Source organism: Amblyomma americanum, chromosome 2, assembly GCF_052857255.1.
Source record: "Amblyomma americanum isolate KBUSLIRL-KWMA chromosome 2, ASM5285725v1, whole genome shotgun sequence".
Lineage (NCBI taxonomy): Eukaryota > Metazoa > Arthropoda > Arachnida > Ixodida > Ixodidae > Amblyomma > Amblyomma americanum.
The window spans coordinates 119,015,127-119,039,220 of NC_135498.1; the positions used below are offsets into that span (position 1 = coordinate 119,015,127).

The 24,094-nt window shown below is 47.4% G+C and overlaps 1 protein-coding gene across 2 annotated transcripts in view; it reads left to right on the forward strand.

Moving 5' to 3' along the window:
• Positions 1-2,718: 2,718 nt before the first annotated feature.
• LOC144121778 (protein spinster-like) overlaps positions 2,719-24,094 on the forward strand; it is a 49,538-nt gene continuing 28,162 nt past the window's right edge. For both annotated transcript variants that reach the window (XM_077655175.1, XM_077655174.1), the window contains exons 1-5: positions 2,719-2,916; positions 3,547-3,698; positions 13,181-13,247; positions 15,244-15,383; positions 20,038-20,181. In XM_077655175.1, coding sequence (XP_077511301.1) covers positions 2,800-2,916; positions 3,547-3,698; positions 13,181-13,247; positions 15,244-15,383; positions 20,038-20,181 — 620 coding nt within the window. In that variant the 5' untranslated portion in view covers positions 2,719-2,799. The remainder of the gene's footprint in view (positions 2,917-3,546; positions 3,699-13,180; positions 13,248-15,243; positions 15,384-20,037; positions 20,182-24,094) is intronic.

The window sequence follows — 24,094 nt, forward strand, 5'->3', positions numbered from 1 at the left end:
GTCTACAATGTCCATGTATTGGAACTTGTCTACTGCTCACGCCGCCTCGCGGCATAATAATGCAACTAAAGCTTATGAACAGTTGTACTACTATTTTTCACAAACTGAGCTATAACGATAATTAAAAACGTGTTTTCAACAAGTTTACACATTTCTTCTGCAATGACTTTGCGCGTAAACCGGACTGGTGGATGTGCCTATCGGTTAGTCTACTTGTAGCAGACGGGGCCGCTCTCCAAAGACGACGCTAAAGAGATATGTGATTATTCTTTTATTATTGATGCTAAACTGTACATGCTCCTCGAACGTGCTCGTCCAAACGGCCCTGTAAACATAAGAAAGAATACGAAAGACTGTAATCAATATGCGCGAAATGCGATACGGCTAATATACACTGCAACAGGAAAACACATACGTGACATTAAACCTGCTGTCTGCCGTACGTGGCACTCGGAGACAGCGAGAGACCTAAATACAGCAGCGATCTTTAATCCTGCAAAGACTAAAATCAGTTCGCAACATGCCGGTGTATTTGTTCTGAGAGTGTAGAGATAAAAAAATAATGCACGCGAAAGAGTTGATGCCACTAACACAGCAAGAGAAGAACACATTTGTTAACCATCACGCCAGCCGTCTTAACGCCCGTCGAGGAAACCAACGACAGCGACGAGTATTCTCTAAAATCAAGGTATTAAGATCCGGCATCTGACGATGCCGGATCACGTAAACAGACCTACAGCGTCCGCTGCTGTAGCAAAGCTCTCAAGTGCACGATTTTCTCCTGCGTGATTCACTGCTAGGAATCGCACGTCCACGAAGATTAATTAGCCACTAGTTTGCGTACCAAATAACATTATGGAATGACTCACATTTTTCCTTTCCTATACTCCGCGTACAGTCCGACGCCCGCAAGAGCATGACTCGCTCATCCGCGTACATCAGCTCCGCCATCTTTAGACAGCAAGTTAGCCTGCATCGATGTGGACTTCGGCGAAGCAGTCTTATGAGACTGCTTCGTCGAGAAATGGAACGCGTCCCAAGATGGCGGCTGTCCGGCTAGACGTCTAAGTAGCCGTCTACTTGGGAGTATTGGAACGCAGCCAAAGTGTCTTTTGGTTTTCACGTACAATGATTTCATTCAGCGCGCCAACGTACTTTTTGAATAATTCAGAACTGTTTACTTTAATAAAAAACATTCAAAATATTTTTTTGTCTAAAAACACGCATGACTACAACAACACGACCACATTCCTTATTGCATTAATGCCACGTTAATCACGACTTCCATGAGCAGTCATCTAGCAACCCTGCTGTCACACGGAACGAATTCGCAGGTCCTGCGTTGCATGTGAAGCGACTGAGCGGCAATCGCATTGCGGCGTCAACGGCGGGACCGAATTCGCAGTGCCGCGCGGTGAAATTCGCAGCATGTGAAACGACGCTAACGCTGCCGACGACAATGGCTTTTCTGCGACACGGAGCCCTTAACACTATTGCATTAAAATGGACGATCAGCACGGTGCTTAGGAGGATGCGGAAAAGACAGGCGCTGTAGCAGTTGCGCAGTGCGCAAACTGCTCTCTATCACGTACCCTCCTCCCCTCGCCTTTGTTTTGAAGTGACAACCGGTGGTAGTTAAACCCGCGGCTACTGCTTTTGCGGTCACGTTATCCACTTAGGCAGACTCGTCGTTCAGGCATATTTATAAACATACTTCAATAACTTGGTAAACGTGTGCTGAATTAACCTGTTTTAATTACTTTATGCGGAAGAAATGGAAGAAAATGGGAACCTTATCATCTCGGCAGCAGAACCCAGTATATCATTCTAAAGTATATCAATTCGTCGTCGTGAGTACTTTGAGTACTTCGAGCGCTCTTCGAAAAGTGTGTTCTGGGGCAGTTCTGTGAGATGCACGCAATGCGCATGCCACCACTGTTTCAGTAAACTTGAATTTCTCGTTTTGTGCTCCTTATATCAAAAGTTAGGACTATATTAAAAAAAAGAATTGTTTGTTGAAAATGTGGGACTTTTGCCCCACTCCTCTCATGTCAAAGGAGGGCACCTCACATAACAGAGCACCAGCCTGAAATGATGATTGAAAATCGTATTTTGAGGAAAGGAAATGCCACAGTATCTTTCTCACATGGTGGACACATGAACCTGGACACCTGAACTGGGCATGATATAAGGGATAAAGGAGGGAGTGAGAAAAGCAAGGAGGAGAGGTGCAGTTGTGAAGGGCTGGGGAAAATTGGCAGTGGTTTAGCTCTGGTTAACCCTAACTGAATTGCAAAATCTTCGTTTCCTCACTCGTCTAGGCAGTGTCTCATTCCGACGCTCTCGAGAACTCAAACCAGTCTCTTCCGCAGTTGGAGTCACTCTGGGACGTGGCACTAAACCAAACCGACTATTGTTAGTTGACGACCGTGTCCCTTCAAGAGAACAAAAGGGAATGAGTGATGAGCTCCAGGGTTTTCAGTCCAGTGACGTGGTTGTGGCCTGTACTGTATCCCTCTTGTTGGTGAGTATAGCCCCATATCCCTAACTCGAAACCTCTGGAGAGCTCTGGTTGAGTTCCTCTCAACTCCAACCTGTCGTGGAAGAACTTGTAATTATAACAAAGGGGCACAAAAGCAGGGTGTGTGCTTTCAGCTCGTGAGCTCTTGATCGTTTCGGCCATGTGTTACATATGCTGAGTCCTGTGTATGTGCAGGAGTGCTGGAGGATGTCATCAAAAACTACAAGCTCGACAACTCCCAGGGAGGGCTGCTTCAGACAGTGTTTGTGGTGGCGTACATGCTGACAGCGCCCGTGTTTGGCTACCTGGGCGATCGCCACAGTCGTCGAGCCATCATGGCTGCCGGTGTCTTCTTCTGGAGTGCCACCACCCTCCTGGGGTCCATACCCCCAAAGGTAGGTGGAAGAGTTTTGTGCTGGGAAGGCCGGCTGTGCAACAGTGGGAGTGCAGGAAGCGTCAGCGAAAGCAGCTGCCTCCTCCGTGTCAGATGTGCGACCAGTGTCGGTTACCGCCAAATGTTCTAACCTAGTGCAGGAATGGTTAGCATTTTAAATTCAAGTGAACAGTGGTTTTGTGGCGTATACAGTGCTGTCAGATGACGGAGCAACTCAGAGGAGACACAGATGGGTTTACTTGAAACTTAATTTTCAGAAACGATCGGTCTGCACCTTTTGATATTTTTGTTCCACATTGCAAAAGGTGTGGCCCAATTGCCTACAAAGAAGGAAGAGTTGCTAATGCTCAGTGCAGTTATCTCCTCCATATTTTTGTTTTTTGTCTGCCAGCACTGCGCACCACAAAATGGCTCTAAATTTTAGTGACATTAATATTGCTGCTAGTCTAGGTTCGAAAAAAATAACGCAAGGCCAAGTGAAAGCAAGGAGTTGCTGGTTGTGAGCCTCTGTACAAACAAGAGCATATGGCATACAATGACAATTGTAAACTTTCTGGGCATACATCCCTCCCCTAGCTACATGTCTTCTTATTATTTAGCCTTTTCTGACTATGGGTGCGTATATGTGCAGGAATTCGCCTTGTTCGCGTTGCTGCGTGGCCTGGTGGGCATCGGTGAGGCAAGCTACTCAACAGTGGCTCCCACGGTCATTGGCGACCTCTTCTCGGGCCGGCGCCGGAGCTCCATGCTGGCCGTCTTCTACTTTGCCATCCCTGTTGGCAGGTCAGTTTGCTGGCATGTTTGGAGTGTCCCTCTGATTTTAACTTTTGTATTCGCATCGGCAGGCTATCTCTAGTCTTGCAACAATTAAGGAACTCTATTTACTCGAATGTAGCGTGACTCTTTATTTTGCCGTAAATAGAATTAACTTAAAGGTCGCCCCTTGCGTTATGATTGAATATTATGCAGAGACAAAGGCACACGCACTGTATGTACTCGCAGGTTGGTTGATGCATCATGTAGGTCCGCCCCAATCTTTGGGGAATGGAAAAAAAGAAGTTGTAAACTTAGTGTAGGTCGACGGGCAGATGCTGCGAGCCGCAAACATTCAACTAAGGCGGCCGGCATGGCGCATCGCATACTTGCCACTGGAGACAGTGAACTTGCTTAATTCAATGCTTCGTTTCGAGCAAAGCGCAATAAAACGCTCGAGGCATAAAGGCCCTTGATTTCGTTCTATTACAGTTCGGCAGAAATTCTCAATGTACTCAGCGCTGCCGATGTCGCATGCTAAGGATGCTCACCGCTCCATGTGTGTGAACAACTTAATTGGCATTGCTGTTGCATGTGAAAAGGCGCTCTTGCTGCCTTCCTCAGTATTGGTACCAGACGCACTTTGCTGTGGCATCCAACTCGCTAGCTGCAGCGTGATTTTCTGTGCGTTAGCACTTAACAGCCCGCTCTCAGCTATTCCACCACTGTCTGCCTGGCTCTTGAAAAAGGGGGTGTGTAAAACATTCGCTTGATAATGGTGGTAGCAAGTGTCATACTTTAAAAGGGCTCAGAAAGGTGCTCTCAATAAAGTTGCTTATGTTAAAGGACGTCGTTTCATGGATATATCCTGCAGCAACGATTTTTGTTTAATACATTTTGTAGAAGCTGATTTATCTGTAGTCAGAATTTGAATTTCTGCCTCTTTGCAGCTTTCTCTCTTCTCTCGTCACTTTTTGCGCGCTGGAAGGTCGTTCCTCCTCCGGCCCCATCGCCGACGCATACGGAAATTCTCAGGCGGAGCTTTCTAACCCGCCAGAGCTACGTGGCTTACTGGCCGTGGCAGTAGTAGCTGCGTGATGCCTGAAAGAGTCTAACAAAAAGCCATCTCTGAACAGAATTTACGCTGGAGCGTGAGACGGGGGAGGACGCGAGCATGAAAAAAATCGCCTTTAAAGGGCGCGCCAACTTTCGCGGACGATCGCGGGTTCTCTGCTGCGTGTACATGTGTATTATTTGGCTCAAGTGTTCATTAGAACACAATGCAGTAATATAGGGAGTTCATGTACTCTTCTGAAAACATGCTTCAGAGCCTGTTTTAGGTCGTGGAGGTGGCTCAGTGTTTATGGTGCTCGGCTGTTGGCCCGAAAGACACGGGTTTGAACCCGACCGCGGCGGTCGGATTTCTCTGGAGGCGGAATTTTCGAGGCCTGTGTACTGTGCGATGTCAATGTCAAGAAGCCCAGGTGGTCGACACTACCTGGAGCCCTCCACTACGGTGTCCCTCGTAGCCGGAGTCGTTTTGGGACGTTAAATCCAACAAACCAGAGCCTTTTTTTTAACCCTTTCACACACTACGTACACAACTGCGTACAAAGCGAACTTGCAGTTTTTCAGCGAGTGGGCTGTGTCTAGCAGTGATTTCGTTGTTTCAGGTGAGTTTCATATCCTTCCTCTCGCAAATAAGCTGTTTCTTTTTATGCCATATAGCGAACGCATTGGATAACATTTCGCGAATCAGCGGTGCAACGCGTTGTCCGCCATTTTTGTGGAGACATTTCTCCATCAGCAGTAACATTCTTTTTCTTCAATCTTTAGCGTAGTGTGCACCTTCAAAGTAAAAATTATTTCCATCCCCCTTCCTCCACCCACCCCCCAAGAATTTCCGCACGCGTGGGCAGGCCTAGATTCTTCTCCTGGCTTCCGAAGAGAGTGGACCTCCGTCGCCTGATGATGATGTCCTCAGGCTTGACACATACCCACAACGGGGGATTGGCCAGCTCACCCGCATTCTTCGTCTTCCTTTCTTGCGCTCATTCGCTGGCCAGCTCCCTAGCAGGGCGGACTCGTCGGCGCATCGCTCCGGCACTTCGCTTGCTCCATGTCACTCGCTGTGTTCGCGCACGCCTTCATGCCTGTCCTGGACTACTCCTGAGGAATGCGGTTCTTCGCCACTGCTCCTCCTATGGACCTCCTGCACCTGCTGACGCCCTCCCAAAATTCTGCGCTCGTGCGCCTCGCTCCAAGGAGTACGCACACGGCCGCGGGGCTTCCTCCCACCTCAGCTATAAGTTTCGTTGCCCGTCGTTCGCTTTGGCGGCCCTGTCCTCTGCTTCAGCCGGACTTCCTCAACCACTCAGCCACTTAATTGGCCTCATTGTCTCCTACCCCTTGAAGAAGAACCCTTTTCGGGCCATGGTCACTAGCGGTGGCGGCCCGCTGTCTCCCCACCTGGTGGGCTTGGCAACATTATTTCTCTTTCTTTTTTCTCTGGCCACACTAATGTCTCCCCACCTCCAAGCAGTCTGCTGCAGCCCTCCATGGCAGTAGCAGCCATAGCTGCCCAGCACCCGCTGGGCCTTTTCCTACGATAGAGGACCGCTCCCCTGCCCCACTTCATCAACCTTCAAGTATATCATCATCCATTCATTGCCTGAGGAGTAATCTTCAACCCCTTGAACCTCCCCCACATGTCTGCACCAGTGGACTCTCCTCATCAACCCCCAAGTCCTCTTACCTGGAGCTGCGTGGTGTGCATATGTGCGTGGATGCGTGCCTATTTGTATTACCTTCAAGAATTTCATCATCTGTATATTCCTGAACAGCTTTGGATTACCTCACGACCCAGATTACCTCACGACCGAACTTCTGCGTGTGCGTTTTGTTTGATGCGCACCACGACTTCGTTTGCGGATTTCCTGTTCCCCTTCCCTTCCACACCCCCTTACCTCACTTCTGGCTCTGAGCAGTGATCCTCGCAGAGGGTAACAGAAACTGGAGTCCAATCCCCACCCAACGAAGCGACCGCAGTGAGTGAGGTCTAGAGTCATTAGAGCCAAAGGAGCTCTGACTTTTGAGCGTGCAAAAAGGGACGAGAGGAGATAGAAAGTTGAGAAGACGCTGAAATTCATATGTTCACTACAGATAACTCAGCTTCTACTTGATACATTGGTGGTTCGGTATATGGGCGTCTAACGTCCCAAAACGACTCAGGTTATGCGGGATGCCATAGTGGAGGGCTCCAGAAATTTCGATTACCTGGATTTCTGTAACATGCACTCACATCGCACACTGCATGGGCCTCTAGAATTCCGCCTCCATCGATATTGGACCGCTGTGGCCAGGATCGCACCCTTGTTTTTTGGGTCAGCATTGGAAAATTTCGTGCTGGAGGAGTGGAGGATATTCTGGAAGCAGCGTCCTTTCACGTATACTGCAACCTTACTGAACAGTGTTATAGGGCTGCTTCGCATGTCTGTTGGTTAGACGGTCTTTCACATGGATCAACAGCTGCGGCGGCTCAATAAACAGTACTCACGGAACATCTGCGGGGCACTCTTGAGGCAAGCAGCAAGATAAAAAAAAAGTCTCTTCCCCAAGCGTACCCTCGCAAGAAAAAAGGCTTTCCCGCGTCTCCGGGAAGTGTCTGTGGGGGGGTTATTTCTTGCAGAGGTGTGATATAGGCAAGGCAGCACCATGCAGAGAGCATGGCCAGATCTCTGCATTGTGCGCGTCATGTGGCTTGCGTTGTCTCTGGCACGGACTGCGCCTGCCGGCACCAGGAATCTGCCCTTTTCACAAGTGGGGCCATCTGGAGAGTGGCAAAAATTAGCCTATTACTGATTGAAAAGAAACGCGCGTGGGAGACGTAGGCGCCATACGGTGCCACGAGGTTTATGGTTTGGTTACGAAAACAGCACTACGCCAAGCAGGCAACCAGCTCGGCTCCTCACGTGGTCGCACTTCAGCCGTATGCCGTGGCCCACGAACGACCTTGAGCCGCTGTTGCCTAGCAACGCCGCTGCTGCGCTCCAACAGATGGCACCGCCGTCAACGCTCGCTCCACCAGGTGTGCTCCGCTGGGGTAGAGGAAGAGGATGTGTCGCCTTGCGGTTCTGGCAGTCTTGATGCCATAGGTAGCATAAGAGGGCTCTCGCACAGTTTCCGCCCTTGCCGTTAGAAGACGTTCTACGTCACACATGCGATATTATAGGACGTGCTACGTCCACCGCTATGGACGAGGGTGGCGCTGGTGAACACTCTCAAGGTTCGCTTACACGCAAGAACATAAATACCCATGAAAGCAGCAGATTGGACAGCCGTCGCCGTAGCTCAGTTGGTAAGAGCACCGGACGCGATATTCGGAGGTCGTGGGTTTGGATCCCACCGGCGGCATGGTTGTTTTTTCTGCTGGTTTATAAGTAATTTTCTTTAAAAAAAACAATTGATTGGCATTAGAAATTTAAAAAAATAGAAAACATTCCCCTATGCACCTTGGTTTCGGTGACTGTTGGCTTCCTTAATATGTTTGTCAAACGAGCCCCTCATTTCATTTGCCTTGTCTGCTAATAGCTTAACGGGGGTCTCGGTTCTGGCAGTCTTGGTGCCATAGGTAGCATAAGAGGGCTCTCGCACAGTTTCCGCCCTCGCCGTTAGTAGACGTTCTACGTCACACTTGCGGTATTACTGGACGTGCGACGTCCACCGCTATGGACGAGGGTGGCGCTGGTGAACACTCTCAAGGTTCGCTTACACGCAAAAACATAAATACCCACGAAAGCACCAGATTGGACAGCCGTCGCCGTAGCTCAGTTGGTAAGAGCACCGGACGCGATATTCGGAGGTCGTGGGTTCGGATCCCACCGGCGGCAGGGTTGTTTTTTCTGCTGGTTTATAAGTAATTTTCTTTTAAAAAAAAACAATTGATTGGCATCAGAAATTAAAAAAAAAATAGAAAACATTCCCCTATGCACCTTGGTTTTGGTGACTGTTGGCTTCCTTAATATGTTTGTCAAACGAGCCCCTCATTTCATTTGCCTTGTCTGCTAATAGCTTAACGGGGGTCTCGGTTCTGGCAGTCTTGATGCCATAGGTAGCATAAGAGGGCTCTCACACAGTTTCCGCCCTCGCCGTTAGAAGACGTTCTACGTCACACTTGCGGTATTACAGGACGTGCTACGTCCACCGCTATGGACGAGGGTGGCGCTGGTGAACACTCTCAAGGTTCGCTTACACGCAAAAACATAAATACCCACGAAAGCAGCAGATTGGACAGCCGTCGCCGTAGCTCAGTTGGTAAGAGCACCGGACGCGATATTCGGAGGTCGTGGGTTCGGATCCCACCGGCGGCATGGTTGCTTTTTCTGTTTGTTTTAAGTAATTTTCTTTAAAAAAACAAAAAAAAACAATTGATTGGCATTAGAAATTAAAAAAAAAAATAGAAAACATTCCCCTATGCACCTTGGTTTTGGTGACTGTTGGCTTCCTTAATATGTTTGTCAAACAAACCCCTCATTTCATTTGCCTTGTCTGCTAATATATATATATATATATATATATATATATATATATATATATATATATATATATATATATATATATATATATATATATATATATATATACACCAAAAGCGATTTCTGGCAGCTGATTTGGTCAATATAATATAAAATCACCAAAAATTGAAGAAACATAACAGGATTTAATTCACGACGTTTCGGCTGGTGGGCCAGCCTTTTTCGAAAAAGGCTGGTCCTCCAGCCGAAACGTCGTGAATTAAATCCTGTTATGTTTCTTCAATTTTTGGTGATTTTATATTATATATATATATTCCCTTTGCCTCAGTGGATTCTAGTCGTTATGGAGAGCGCGAAAGAGAGGAAACGACAAAACGAAGCGAGGAAGAGACAACGTGCTCAAGAGATGGCAGAAAAACGCGCCGCACGACTCGAGAAGCGTTGTAACGAAGATACGGCAAGAAGTTGTGCCATGTCCCTGAGTGACTCTTCAACTGCGGAAGAGACCCGTTTATGTTCTCGAGAGCATTAAACTGAGACGCTGCGTAGACGACGTGCCGAGGAAATGAAGCTATCACAATTCAAGTAGGGTTAACCAGAGCTGAACCACAGCCAATTTTTATGGCTTATGGGGGTTTAACGTCCCAAGGCGACTCAGGCTATGAGCACCGTACCGTGGCTATGAGGGATGCCGTAGTGGAGGGTTCTGTAAATTTTGGCCACCTGGGGCTCTTGAACGGGCACTGACATTGCACGGTACACGGGCCTCTAGAATTTCCCCTCCATTGTAACTCGACCGCCGCGGCCAAGATTGAACCCGCGTCTTTCGGGTCAGCAGCTGAGCGTCATAACCACTGTGCCACCGCGGCGGCCTGGTTTCACAAGAAGCCAGTTGTGCCTTCGAAGTGGCAAGTGTGTGCTTGACAGCTGCCACCCTCTGTCGCATGCACTTGTCACTAACATGAACTGCGCATGCACAGTAGGACCTGGTGGTTTTGTTTTCAACCAGTGTGGAGCTGGAGAAGAGCCGCACATGCGCAGAGCGGCTGTGTGAAAAAGGCGGATTCGTAACTGCGCCTTCCCAGTACCGCTAAGCCTTGCGGCCTGTCGTGTTCTGTTCTGCTGCCGCTTTGTCATTCTCTTTTTTCTTACGTCACGGATGATGTCAGCGCGCTACGTTTGAACGTTCAAAGCCAGGCGCCACGTGGTGGCTGCCAAGGGAACTAGAAGCACTTGTGCCAAATTCCCGGTGATGTTGAGTCTCGGCTTAAGAAGTTTTTCAGCTGATGCGACGTCGCAACATCCGTTTTCGTGGCGCAGAGATCGGACATGGCCAGGTGTTGGTGCCGCGTGCGGGCCACTTGCGGCGGGCAAAAGGATGCGTGGTGCATCCACTCGTAGAGTTGGCCGCGCTGCAAAAGGAGTGCGACAGTTGCATGATTTCAGAGCTTGTACTGCACAACTGGATGCATTCGAAGCGCTCGGAGCTGAAAAACAAGCCAGCGAAAAAGAACTCAAGCAGAGGTCTCTGCGGAAAAGAGAGAAATCAGAGAGCAGAATAATATTAATGTTTAAAAAAAAACATACCAGTGCCCTTTTCAAGTGCATTCACGTGAACCTGTTCCAGGTAGTCACTGTTTACCTCACTGCATGCAAAGTGCAGAACATGATCTCTTTGCAATTATCATTGCACTGCTAGTTTTTTTTTTATTGCTCTCATGCAACAGCATTTTGAGCAAACCTTACATGTTCATATAGCCTTTTTTGGGGTCCCTTCTATATGACTAACAAACTCTCTCGATCTATTAAACTTCATTTTATGGGAGTGTGCTGCATTTTTTACCAGGTAGTTTTTGGGAGAAAGTGCTTCCCACTCGTGTGTGCGTTTGTGAAGTGGAAATGAAGTCCCCACACATTCGCGAGAAGGCTCGGGAAAACTGCCTGGCGGGGTTGAGCGATAACTCTCCCACATGGAACATCTTCTTGCGAGGAAGCATTTCTTTTCACCTTTTTTTTTTGTCTCTAGCTTGCATAGAGAGTGCATTGCGGGCATTTCGCTAGTACCGTTAAACGGAGTCGCCGAGTCGGTCGGGGTTACTACGAAAGGTCATCTTAATTGAAGGATGCACGAAACAGTTAGCCTTAAGCAGATATTTCTTACATTTAATCCAACAGGAAACCAGCGAAATGGTCTCACATTGTTCATCTTATCTGAGAGTTCGTCTCGATAGGGTTCGTCTCAGTGGGAGTTTACTGCATATGCAGTATATACATCCCTGCTGGTGTACAATCATGGACAAAGTTTACGGGGTGCGAGTTTTCAGAAAAAAAAGAACATTCCTGCGGATGGAGCATGCCCTCTCATGCTTGCTGGCTTTACAGTGAACTATCTTCCCTGTCCTCGCAGAAAGAAAAATTTTAGTGAATTTGCTTGCCGTGAGCTTTTGTCCATGACTGTACTGTTGTCATTTGGGATTTGTTTCTCAGCCGTACTGTGGAGCACTTGTGACACCTTTTTTTAGCTCTAAATATGTTTAAAGGAGCTCTGAAAGGGGCTCTAATCAAGTTGCAGAGTGGCTTGCATGTGAAAGCACGCCACTTCAGAAATTTTGTCCAGAAAGAAACTTTTAATGTGCTTTGTAGAAACTGAGTTATCTGTAGTCAAAATTTGAATTTCAGTGTCTTTGCGCCTTTCCCGCTCCTCTCGTCACTTTTTGCACGCTGGAAGGTCGGCGCTCCTCCGCCGGTCCCACCTCCGGAGGTGCGAGCGACGGAGGAGGGTGCGAGCATGAAAAAGTAGCCAGGAAGGGCTCATCAACTTTCGCGCGTGATTGTGAGCCCTCTGCTTTGTGTAGAAGTGTATTATTTGGCTCAGGTTCTCATGACAACGCAATGCAGTGATTAAGTGAGTTGATGTGTTCTCCTCGGAATGTGTTTGAGAGCCCCTTTAAGGTAAGGAGAGTACTTTTCCTCACTGTTCGAGACCTTTTGGTTCTTAGGGGTGTCGTAAAAGTGCTCCACTGTATGGAAGAGAAGCAAACCACGTTTCCTGGTTACCTTTCGCAAAGACAGTGAGTGGTCAGAAAGAAAATGACATTTCCTTTGAAGTTTCGTTTGGAGGTGTTCAGTGACCTGTGATGTAGTTCTTCATCTGCTTTGCTTCCTGACTGAATGGTACGCTGCCAAACCATGGAGTATAAGCTCCTGGCATAAATATAGATGGACAAATGCGTCTTTCCCACTTGTTCGCGGCTGACAGTTCAAATCGCTGACCCCACCTCGAGATCACGAGCGCTACCGAACGCAAGCCAACCACTATGGTCCGTGCTGTGTGGGAACAAAGGAACGACAGCATATAACACCAAAATACATTTATTGCTGCTACGAGAATAACGCCAGCGAGCATTAAAATATGCTATGTAATTGAGGTCATCCAACACACCAGCAAGGTTATGAGCGAGTGTTTGCCCACTCTAGTGCAGAGGAGAAACTCCGAAGCCGGACGGGATGAGTTCATTGCAAACGTACTCGCGAGGCCTCAACCTGATGGCGGAGAGCGGAGTGCCATGCCGAAACGTCCGCACGTTAGGAGTTCCTGAGGCCCAAGAGGGAGAGCACGAGCTGTCTCCCCTGCGCCTGCAGCAATCACGCGGCGCTAGTGTCGCTGCGACGCAGGCGCCCTCCCCTATTTGCTAACTAGGGAGAACGCATCGCAGGGAAGCAAACCCACAAAGCTTGCTTCACTTGAAATCTTAATTTCCAGGAAACAAGTTTCTGGCTAATATTGGTGGCGGCTGCCCTTGTAAATGAAAGATAGGTCTTCTTTAACTGGTTTGTTATGAGCTACATGGAATTGAGTGGCACAAGGTCTCAATGCCTGTTGTGCCAATGTTAGCCGAGGCTCTGTGGGGCGCTTGCATGTAGCAGGGGCTGTTTTTTCTTGTGTGCTCGTTGACCACCATGGCGCTTTCTCTGCAGTGGTCTTGGCTACATCGTGGGGGCTTCGGTGGCACAAGCCATGGGTGCCTGGTACTGGGCCCTCAGAGTAAGTAGTGGTCCACTTTATGAAACCTTCTCGCTACTTACGATTTCATTTAATGCGCACATGCTTTCTGCCCTGCGAGTGTCGTGCATGCCCATTTACTGTGTCGTGCATGGCCTCTGTGAAATGCGCTGATCCTCACACAGCTGCCACAGCCCAGTAGCAATATGGGTGTGGCCAGAAGGGCACTCTTAAAAGGGTTTCTAGCTACTGCTGTGAGCTGTAGCTTGGTCAAATGTTTAAGGGAATCCCCCAAGCTGGAGTAGATTTGTAATAAGGGGGTAATTATTCATTGGCATCCATCCAAGTACAGCCATACGGCTACAAAAGAAAGCTATACAGCTTTCTGAGAAACTTTGCAGTTAAAGAAAAATTCGTCCTAGTCCGGGGTTCGAACCCAGCACTACCGCTTCACAGGTGCAGTTGCTCTACCAAGTGAGCTAACCGGGACAGCAAACTTATGGTAGGTCAAGAGCGAATTGATCAATAACTCGAAGCGGGAACAGTGTTGGTCAAATGTTTAGGGGGATCCCCCAAGGTGGAGTAGATTCATGGCGATAGCTCGTAATATGCCTCCTGGTGTCAGCTCGAGCTCGCATTTGCCTTCATTCTTCTGAGAATATGCGTGATGTTGAGTTAATGTGCAATCATGGGCAAGCTAACCTAATATGATAGAGCGACAACCAAAAGCAAGCGATGACACCATGGAACTACATGGACTGATAATGATATAAACACTGGCATGAGAGGGCAGACAAGCACACATTAATCAATGTAATTGGTGTTCTGATGGATGTGCCTTCTTTTGTAATTTTTACCGCTGCAAAAATTTTTGTTCAACTTTTGTTGCTTAGTGTTACAAGTGTGCCTTTACAGACGGTGTCATTGCAGGGTCATTCCACTCAATGCCAGGTGAAGGCAGCACCCTTGATATGGAGTTTATCTCGTTGGTTCACATTCTTCTAGGTGCACAAAGCCACTGGTAGTTTATGGTCATCATCCCGTCATTTCAAACTTGCATTTCGATGACAAAGACTACTGACACAGTAAAGTAAAACCTAGGTGCCTTCACCACTTAATGTGGATTCAGCTACTCTGAAGTCTGTTAGATTTCCTATGCTGATTTTCAGCAGTTCGAAATGTGCATGCATTTCAGGCACCATACGTCTGGTGATTTGCAGCCGCGGAGTTTAGCTGTGTTGTATGCCGAATGTCTGAGCAATGGCAAAAGTAGGAGGCGCAATAGCCAAGCTCAAGGAATCAGAACACTGAGTGCCATGCACTTAATGGCATGTGTTTTTGTCTCATGAGTGCACACTATGCAATGCTGCAGTGTTGTACTGAGGAAGTGACCACTTCTCTTGAGACATTAGAGAATGTTGATTGGACGAGTCATAAATAAGGACTCTCAGACTTTTCTCATTTTTGTGGGAAAGAAAAGTAATTGTTGCACTGTGGCACCACACCTTGCAAGCTCCTACCTCAGGGCCCACCCAGACCACATTCTTGCCCAGACTCCCCTGGACAACATTGTTGTTGGCCTGCAAGTGGGCATGCAATTTTTGAGTATGACAATGCGGCGGAATCAGCAGTGCCATTTACCTTGCAAAAAGCCCCGTATAAAGTAGAATCTCGCTCTTACGTTTCTCATGGGACTGCGGAAAAAAGAAAGCTCCAGCTTGGAAATGTACAAACTGAGAACCAGCGCGTAAAAAAACTGTAGATTGTTGTATGCGCCCTTTTCTTTTGTTTCCTTGAAGCGCAACATGCTTCTCTGGAATTTGCAAGTCTTCTTGGCTTACGTGATCATTCTGCATGCGTGGAATGTCCGAAATGCCCTGCGATGCCTCTCTAGTTGCCTGAGCAACTGTGTCAAGCACTGTTTGCGTTTCATTCCAGCCTGACAGCACATCCTTACCATCTTTTCAGTGCCTTGTGGACAAAGCCACATCATTCCAGCTTGGGTACTCATTCTTGCTTCGTAATTGCACCCTTCCAGGTGACACCGTTGCTGGGTGTGGTAGCTGTGTTGCTGGTTCTCTTTGTCCTTCGGGAGCCCCTACGGGGTGCCAGTGATGGCAGCACCGCCACCCTGGGGCCCTCATCACTCTGGGACGACCTGCGGGCGCTGTGCACTAAGTGAGCTTCTCACTTAAATCCACAGAGCAGGGGTGGCCAGATGATCAAACCCCAAGCTGTGGGGTGACCTAATGATGTCATGGGTGCCTAGAGCCAGTAGCATGCAAGTGACACCTGGTGGCTAGAAAGAGTACTGCCCTTGTGCGTCTTTGCGTCTTGGTGGGTACTTTCTCATTTTATATCCTGGAACATTTGGTAGGTACATTTAAGCATGCTCAGGTACCATGAAGAAATAATTGAAAATTGATGACGCAGAATGGAAAGGCACAGTAACTCTCACTCTAGGTGGTGCATCAACCACACTGTGAGGTTAGGGATAAAAAGGAAAAGGGAGGAAGAAAGAAAGGGGCACTGTAGTGGAGGGCTGTGGACTATACAGCCACCTGGGGTTCTTTAACATGCACTGATCTCGCACAGCAGGGGGCAATCTCTTGAATTTCGTCTCCAGTTCAATCCACTGGACATGACTGGGGTCTCATGACACGTCCTCGTGCTTGGCAACCTAACGCTGTATCACTGAGCCATTGTATTGGGTAAAACTAGGACACACCACATAGTTTGTTCTGACACTACTTGCACAAAAGTGTGCTGAAGACAGGCTTATACTGCATTGTGTGGTGTGAACTGCTGGCTTATTCATCTCTTGCTACATAATTCATTTTTTGTGTGTCATTTCCTAATCGCCTGCTCTTGCTTGTACTTATGGGGAGTCGCTGTTCATTTTAGAGGGTGCACATAAGTGTATAGCTCCCTCCTTCTCTTCCAAAATAAATGTGATTGCATGTCTTATGACTGTTTGTAGTTCGAATGATTTTATATTGCGGGTGCGCAAACGTTAAAATGTTTGAGTAACACCTGAATATGAATATAAATAAAACATGGCTCTGAATATCGAATTGAATATGAGATACCTGTTCAGTATAAAAAAATGTAAAAGAAAGATAAACAGGCAAACAGTGTTGTTCTTGTTTTTTCAAAATTGCAAAGTCTTTGCAATTGATATTAAACAAAACTTAATTGACTCAGTGCCATGCAAGAAAAAAAATGATATGCTTTGAAAGTTTGCATTGTATGTGAGGTTTAGCGTCCCAAAGCAACTCATGCTATAAGGGTGTCGCAGTGGAGGGCTCCGGATTAATTTAGGCCAGCTGGGGGTCTTTAACATCGCACAGCACATGGTTGCCTTTTGTGCTTTGCCTCCATTAATATGTGGCTGCCGTTTATACTGCTTGATTGGACAGCAAATGATAGTATGCAATATGTAATGTGGTCACGCAAAATGAGTGACTACAATACAACTAAATGCTGGGTTGCAAAACCTCATTATTTGGATTTCAGGGCACTGAAAAAAAAAAAGTCCAAATTACCCGAAGAAGCAGAAAAAGCAAATTTCACTTTATTTGCATAAACCGTTTTCTTTGATGTGCCGTCTACTCGTGTAAGGGCCGCATTTTTTTCTGTATTTTTACATGGTGCGGCTCTTACACGTGGCCGGCATTTTTCCGTCAAATTTTTCTGACTGCAGTGAGTCCTACTTATCGTCTCCCTTTGACAGGGTGATACGCATTTTTATGCTGAATTAGCGCTGCCCCTGCTAATCCTTCAAGTACATAATGCATTGAGATTAATGCTCCTGAGTAAAACAGGTTGCCAAATCAATTTTCTGCCTGACGTCACATGATCCAAAGCTATTGAGATCCTCCGAGTATTTGAATAATGATGGCTTGGCCAGTTGTTCGAAGTGTTCGAAGCGGCGCTCCACGTGTGTGATGCGCAGCTGTCAGTGTGAAGTGGCCTTTGCCAGTTTTATTTTCTGCGCTTCACTGTCGAAGGTCTTGCAGAAATCAGTTGTGTGTTCATTTTATTTTGAGGTTATTGTCTGATGGCAAACAAGGTTCGACATTTTATTATACACTGTGACTAGACTCAAGCTACCTTTGCTGCAGCTTCAACGTGAAGCGCGCTAGGCCTAGTGCCATTGGGTGAATGACGCACTACTACGGGCGGGCAGCATATCGTAGCAAGGAAGCGTGCCACTAGCGTGGGTGCACCCCATTCTGGCTGTAGCGCAGCAGGAAATCGTTTCGATAACAATTTGTCCTCTCTGGTGTGGATGCCGAGTGCACAAGACTAGTTGGCAGTGTTCAGGCACACCATGTGTTCGCTGTTTCAGGCAGAATCCAGTGCGTGGAACGATGAGTCTCTGGCTATCAAAACTGATATTTTTTTTCTCAATGCGTTTTAAAAACACCTTTGTTTTAATCGTGCGAGAATCCATACTTAGACTGCGCTGCCTGGAGGCATTTCAGCATAGACTATGCGCGCATGTACCCGCGTCACTGCGTGTTGAGTAGCGGCTACGTGCATCGCAAAATTAATCCTTTAGATGACGTACTAGAAATGTAGTTGCTCTGATTCTTCGAAGACATTTTACGTTTTGCGACGCGCAGTGCAAACGTACCAGCGGAGTGTCGTTCTGTTAAGGGCGGTTCACATGCAAGCGAATTGGCGAACAGAGCGAACAGCGGCGCGGCGCTGCGAAGCGGTTCGCGAGCTTTCGTTTCACATGCATCGCCGCTGCGCGTTTCCCACCACTGCGAAAACCAACGTTGCTGGCAAAAGATATGCGTCTGCAACCGGTTTTGGTGGCCTGCAACCAGTTTTGTTGGCCTGCAAACACAAAAAAAAAGCGTAATATAAAAGCATTATTTTGTCAATTCTTTTCACAGTTTCTTTAAATAAATATAATTCTTGCGTTTTAAGCATTAAACAGCACTTTATACAATTTATTTTTTAAACAAAAGTTCGTATGTGCGGCGTACAAACTCGCGTGGCAACGCCGGGCCGTCATTGGTTGAGATGTGGTGCTGCCGCGTCGCCGCCGCGAAAATTTCCAACTTGCCCGAACCTCGCCGCTCCAGCTGCTGGGGCTTTCTCCGCCGCTTGAGAGAGGGTGTACTCGCCGCCGCGGCGGAGTTCGCGAGTGGTTCGCTTGCATGTGAAACGGGCTTTAGACATGAACCACCTACACTCGCAGTGGCTGTATTCGGTCAGTTCCGGAGTGCACCAGACGGGGGAGACACGGAAAGAAAGTTAGTATCATGATGTTCGCCTGCGACACAAAAGTGAGACTAGATAGAATGCACCCTAGCCGGCGTCAGGCTTTTGCAACGACATGCCGCCCGCCGGTGCGCAGGGTGACAGCGAAGCATTGCGTGCCGCTTGCTCGGTGTCACTAGGCCTAACGCCTAACATGCTCCACAAAGAAGCCTCAGAAAAATTGTCCTGGAATTAGCCACCGGTTATCATATAACGTTTAACATTTTCACCGATTTCCGTTGACACAATTGCCTCACACCGAAACAAGCACTGTAGAACTCATTTCTGTTATGCCTTCGTCAGTGAAGTGAGCGAAAAAGCTCAAAGCCTCTGTGCACCAACAACCGCAGTTCACAAGCGCGGAGTCCAAGCCGTTGGCAAAACTGTTGCATCACATGTTTATGCGCGCATGACTGCACATTAATTTCGCTTCTCCATAGAATGTCAGCTACGCTATTTAAAGTGCAAACTGTCTTACACCAGCCGTTTTTGGGGAAATCTAATGAGGTACGGGCACATGTGGACGCGAAAAAAAAAAAAATTCGGCCGTGCTTACTTGGAAAAATTTAGTTGAAGTGGAACCTTGCTCTGAAAATAATTCGTTGTCGGGGAAAGTAATTGAATTGCCTTGTGTGGCATGCTGATGAGGAATTGGAAATACTTCATTGTGGTGGAAATTTCGCTGTCGCGGCGTTCGTTGTAGCGGTGTTTAACTGTACCTTTATCCCGAGTCTTCTTGTGCTAAGCGCTTTAAAATGCATAGTATATTACTAACAATATAGCTGCTCTGCTGCACTTAGTGATGGGCACCCTGCACCTTTTTGTCCCTTCACCAAATCATTTTTTTTATTCCTTCGATGTTTTCAACTGCCTCTTGGTCCCATGTGAGCCATGGTCTGTACATCTATAAAGGTGTACAGATGTACAGCTTGCTATAAAGTGGATGGAAAGCATGTCACCTCCACTTATGACATTGTTTTTCATTGTTCTCTCTGAAGTTGAAATTACCTGCCAAAGGGTGCACTTAATGATTGATTACATGTGACATAGCGATAGCAGAGCTGCGCCCCATAGAAACCCATGCCAAAGACACCCATGTCTGATCCATTCTCACAGACACCCTGGCATGTGCTGGTTGACGGTTCAACTCCGGGCCAATAGCTGGCGCAAGTTACAACTCGCAATTCTTTGCTAGTTCTCAAGCATATTGAAACGCAATCAGTCCGGCAATTGTCTGGCAATTTTGAGGTGCACAATCTTTGCACCAGCACAAGCTACCTCATCGAGTGTGACAGCGACACAACACTGGGAATATTCCCCAACGGGCTTATGCTGTCGCATAAAATGAAGGCTCCAGTGATGAGCGCACCATCGCCACCACAGTTGCCTTCTCTTCCCGCATTGGAGCTGACCATGCCTTTGCAGTCAGCACCCCCTTATTGATGCCTCTGAGTGGAATGGTTGCTAAGTAACAGATGTGATTGCTATTGAGCTCCAGGGAATACTAACATAAAGTGTGTTCCTGATGACATGGTGCTTCCTTCCCTTTTTGCAGCCGCTCGTACATCTGGTCCACGCTGGGCTTCACGTGTGTGACGTTTTCAGCGGGTGCCCTATCCTGGTGGGCGCCCGTCTATATGACACGTGCCCTCAAGCTCTACGCTGGAAACGGCAACCTGGATGCGGGCGCAGAAGCAAGGTTCGGTTTGCTTACTTTGGCTTGCTTTGTGTGGGTGGCTTCTGCGTAATTTTCAATCGAACTAGCTTTGGTGCTGCGAATAATTCCGGGATTCACTAGCAGTACACTGGGAATTGTCAGTACACTTTTCTTTGTTTCTTCAGGCTGGTTGTCCTCGACATCTGACTTTGGCTGAGCTGTCTATTTTTGTTTAAATTAGCTAGCCTGATGGTGATTCGACTTTAATGGTGCAAGAACAGTGTGGAAAAGGAGTGCCATGGCTAATATGTTTGGTCTGCTCAAGGTGAGGTCAAGGATCCAATACTCCCAGGCATTTCACCCTATAGAAATCCAGCACCAGGCAGGGGAAGGAAGTGTACTCTACAGAAAGCTAGTGGGCACCCATCAGCACCGAAGATCAAACCCTGCTCCTCTTGCATAGGAGGCAAATGCTCAAACAACTACAGTCGGGTACAAGTCAAGAATGAAGCGGCAAGTGCCCCTTGGAGGAGAGCCTCCAACCAGTAGCTTCCACCAATTTTCATAATGTCACAGTTAATCTGGGGTTGATTCCTTGCCACGCTAGCATAAGACAAAAAAATCTATGGATTAACCATGGAAATCTTCTATCATACTACCATGACGGATTAACTATGGATTAACCATGAATCAACCGTGTCGTCATGAAAATTTATCGACTCTTTTGGCCGGAGGCTCTTCTGTAAGCGACATTTGCTGCTTTTTGCTCTTGAGTTGTATCCAAGTGCAGGCGACCGCTGCAGCAACATTAGGTAACTTCTGGGGCTGTTGAGCTGTTGGCAGTGTATTCCTGCTTCAGTGGTTTGTTTTCAGTTTTCACACTAGCATTGTTTTGTATTGGGTGGAGCTTTGAACTAGAAATGTAATGATTGAAATTCCTTTTGCTATGTCTTGTGTCTGGTTGGACACAAGCACTGCTTGAAGTTCATTGGAAGCGTGAAATGGTAGGGTTGTATTGACTGAAATTCTACCGTAGCCTTTCTCTGTTGAGCCGCAGTTGTGTGCTTTTTTTAGCACAGTTCTTTTTTTTTTGTCAACTCTTCATCTCGTTTTTTTCACTTGCACTTTGCTTGCTAACAAGTTTACTTCATCATGGGTCATAGGTAGGTCATGTCCTGTATGCAAGCTGTGCGGCATGAATGCTCAGTCACAGGATGAAGCCATTAGATAGCTCAGTGACTTCAAAGAGCCGATGTAATACCCCTGTCACACGGACACTGTAAAGGTACTTCGAACTAATGCTCCATTACTCTAAGGACGAACGCGCGCTGCCACACGGACGCGCCAAAGGACACCTAGCTCAAAGGAGCTTCGAAACAAGGCAGCTCGAGTTCGTCCTTTGAGTTTTCAAGGGAGTACTCTCTCTCCCAGCGAGTTAACAGCATAAATAAATTCAGAAAAGAAACGTTCAATTTTCATTTTATAAATTCACTTCATAAGATTAGTGGTGTTTTAAAATATAAGATCATTTGTTTTGTGACAGTCTCACCACGCCATACTCGCGTCACGGTAGCCACGGCTCAGTGTGGCCAGCACTGTGATGTTACGCTCTGTACTTGGAAAATCATGTCATTATTGCAGTTGAAATTGCTTTGCTTTAACATAATACGGTTATAAAACTAATTTACTAAAAAGAATGTGACATTTCTATATTTACATGCGCAGTGAGGTTTGCAATTTTAATAACGCTTTTCGTCGATGAGGGCGCTAAAAACTTCTTGCGAAGGTCGTTCCGCGATCGTGTAGCACGGACGAACTCCCTTGAAGTAGTGCTCCTTTGGGAGCATAAAGGAGCATTATGTCAAAGGGCCTTTAGCGTGCCCATGTGACGGGGGTATTAATCACACATGCCATGTGGTGGCTCAAAGGAGCTAGATCGTCAGTGGTTCACTGGTAGGTTACACTACCCAAGGAAATATAAGGGTGACCCACCATGATGTACAGTGATTAGGCCTCCAAAAATTGCCTGTGCAGTGGATGTGTTAACAGTTCTTTTGCACAAGCTGAGAATGGCTGTTGTGCAAAGCATGAATAATAATTTGTAAATATGGGTGTGCAAATGTTCAAATTTTCGAATACAAATCAAATACGGATGTGGATAAAAAATGCCTTTGAATATTGAATACTGTGTATTATGTTCAGTAGGAAAAGAAAATTTCAGGAGAAGATTAAATACGCAAATATTGCTCTCCTCGGGTTTTGCAAAATAGTATACAATCTTTACAGCTGCAATAAGCAAACCTAGGCTGACTCAGCACCATACAAAAGAAAAGAATTGCTGTCGTTTAACTACTGCTGAACCTGTTAGAGAGCGCAAGCTGTGGGGCATCGGGCAATTAGATGTGGCTTGGCATCTGTAACGCTGAGTGCGTTCTGCACACTGGATAGGCAGTGTGCACCCACCCTGCCACCCTGGCAGGTGGCAGTTAAATTAATGGCTCAACGCTAGAGGTTGGTCACCCAATGAATGCTGCGGCCTATTGCTGCAGTGCCGCGTGTCTGCCTCAACGTTGTCAGCGCTAATGCATGCAGCCCACATCTCTCTCTCACCACCGCAACATAGCTCAGTGTGATTGAGGTGTCCAGTGACCCAGGGAGCCAGTTACGTGCCCTTCCTCTCCTCATAATCGTCCCAGTGTAGAATGTTGTCAACGCCTACACCAATGAACACAATGAACGGTGACGGCCTATGAAATCAGAGACGAGCACTCGGTTTCGGCGGCTGAGTGACTTCATAGGTGTCACATGGTTTCTCCTCGGTTCAAGGTTGTGGGGATTTTAATCAGGGATGATAAATACGTTTTTCCCATTTAATTGCGGCTGACGCAGTTCAAACCCGCCAGACTCCACCCTGTGGTCGCGTACGTTACCGATCGCACGCCGACCACGGCGGACCTTGCTCTGAGGGAACAAAGGAACGACACACTGGCTGACACACACAGGCATTTATTGCTACAGCAACAATAACGCCAGCTAGCAACAAAATACGCTAATGAATCGAGGTTGTCTGACTCACCAGCAAGGTTTCGAGCGAATGTTCGCCCATGCTAAGGCAAGGGATACTCCGAAGCTGGACGGGACGAGATACAGGAGCAAGCCTCCCCGTCACTTTCTCACCCCGCTGGCGAAGAGCAGTGCTGCGAGCGACACATCCACCCTTGTCGACGATCCCAGCCCAAGATAGTGCGCTCTTTCGCGTGCGCAGCAATCACGCCGTCCGTGGCGCTCTCCCTTGTTAGTTATGGTAACTAACCAGGGAAAGTCACTTGGCGTGCCCCTCCCGAGGTGAAGCCGTGGGAGGGTGCACCGCGGGAAAGCAAACCACAAAGGGAGGCTGCGGGGCTGAGTCCCCACAAGGTCAAACTCGCGCACACGGTGCACACAGCGAAGAAGCTACGGAGGGGAATAGTAAAGCTTTCGCTTTAATATACATGGCTTGCACAGAAATGTATACGTGTATACTGTTTAATTAGACATGACAGTGTGGAACTTGCACGGGATCATGCGAAATGAGCAAGAAAACGAAATTCATGAATGACACATGACTGGCTACTAAAAAATTGGCAGATGATTATGATAGTTGGTAATGTTAAATTTGCGCTCAGCTGATCACACACCACCTGCCACTACTGGCAGGTGCTGTGTTATGTTACGCTGCTAGCCACCCTATAGGATTTTTCCTTAAAAGCCACCTTCCGGTTGTCCATTCCTCCGCTGTGGCCGTAGCAGTTGGTGTTTTGCTCTGCTGCTACCTGCCACCATTGTCAGGTGCTATGTTACGCCGACGACGTTGACTGCGACAAAATCCCCAAATGGGTGCCTAACAGCTGCACTCTGAACTAACATAATGTGTAGTAAAAGTTCATCAACTCAGACTTCAAGGTACTGGAAGGAG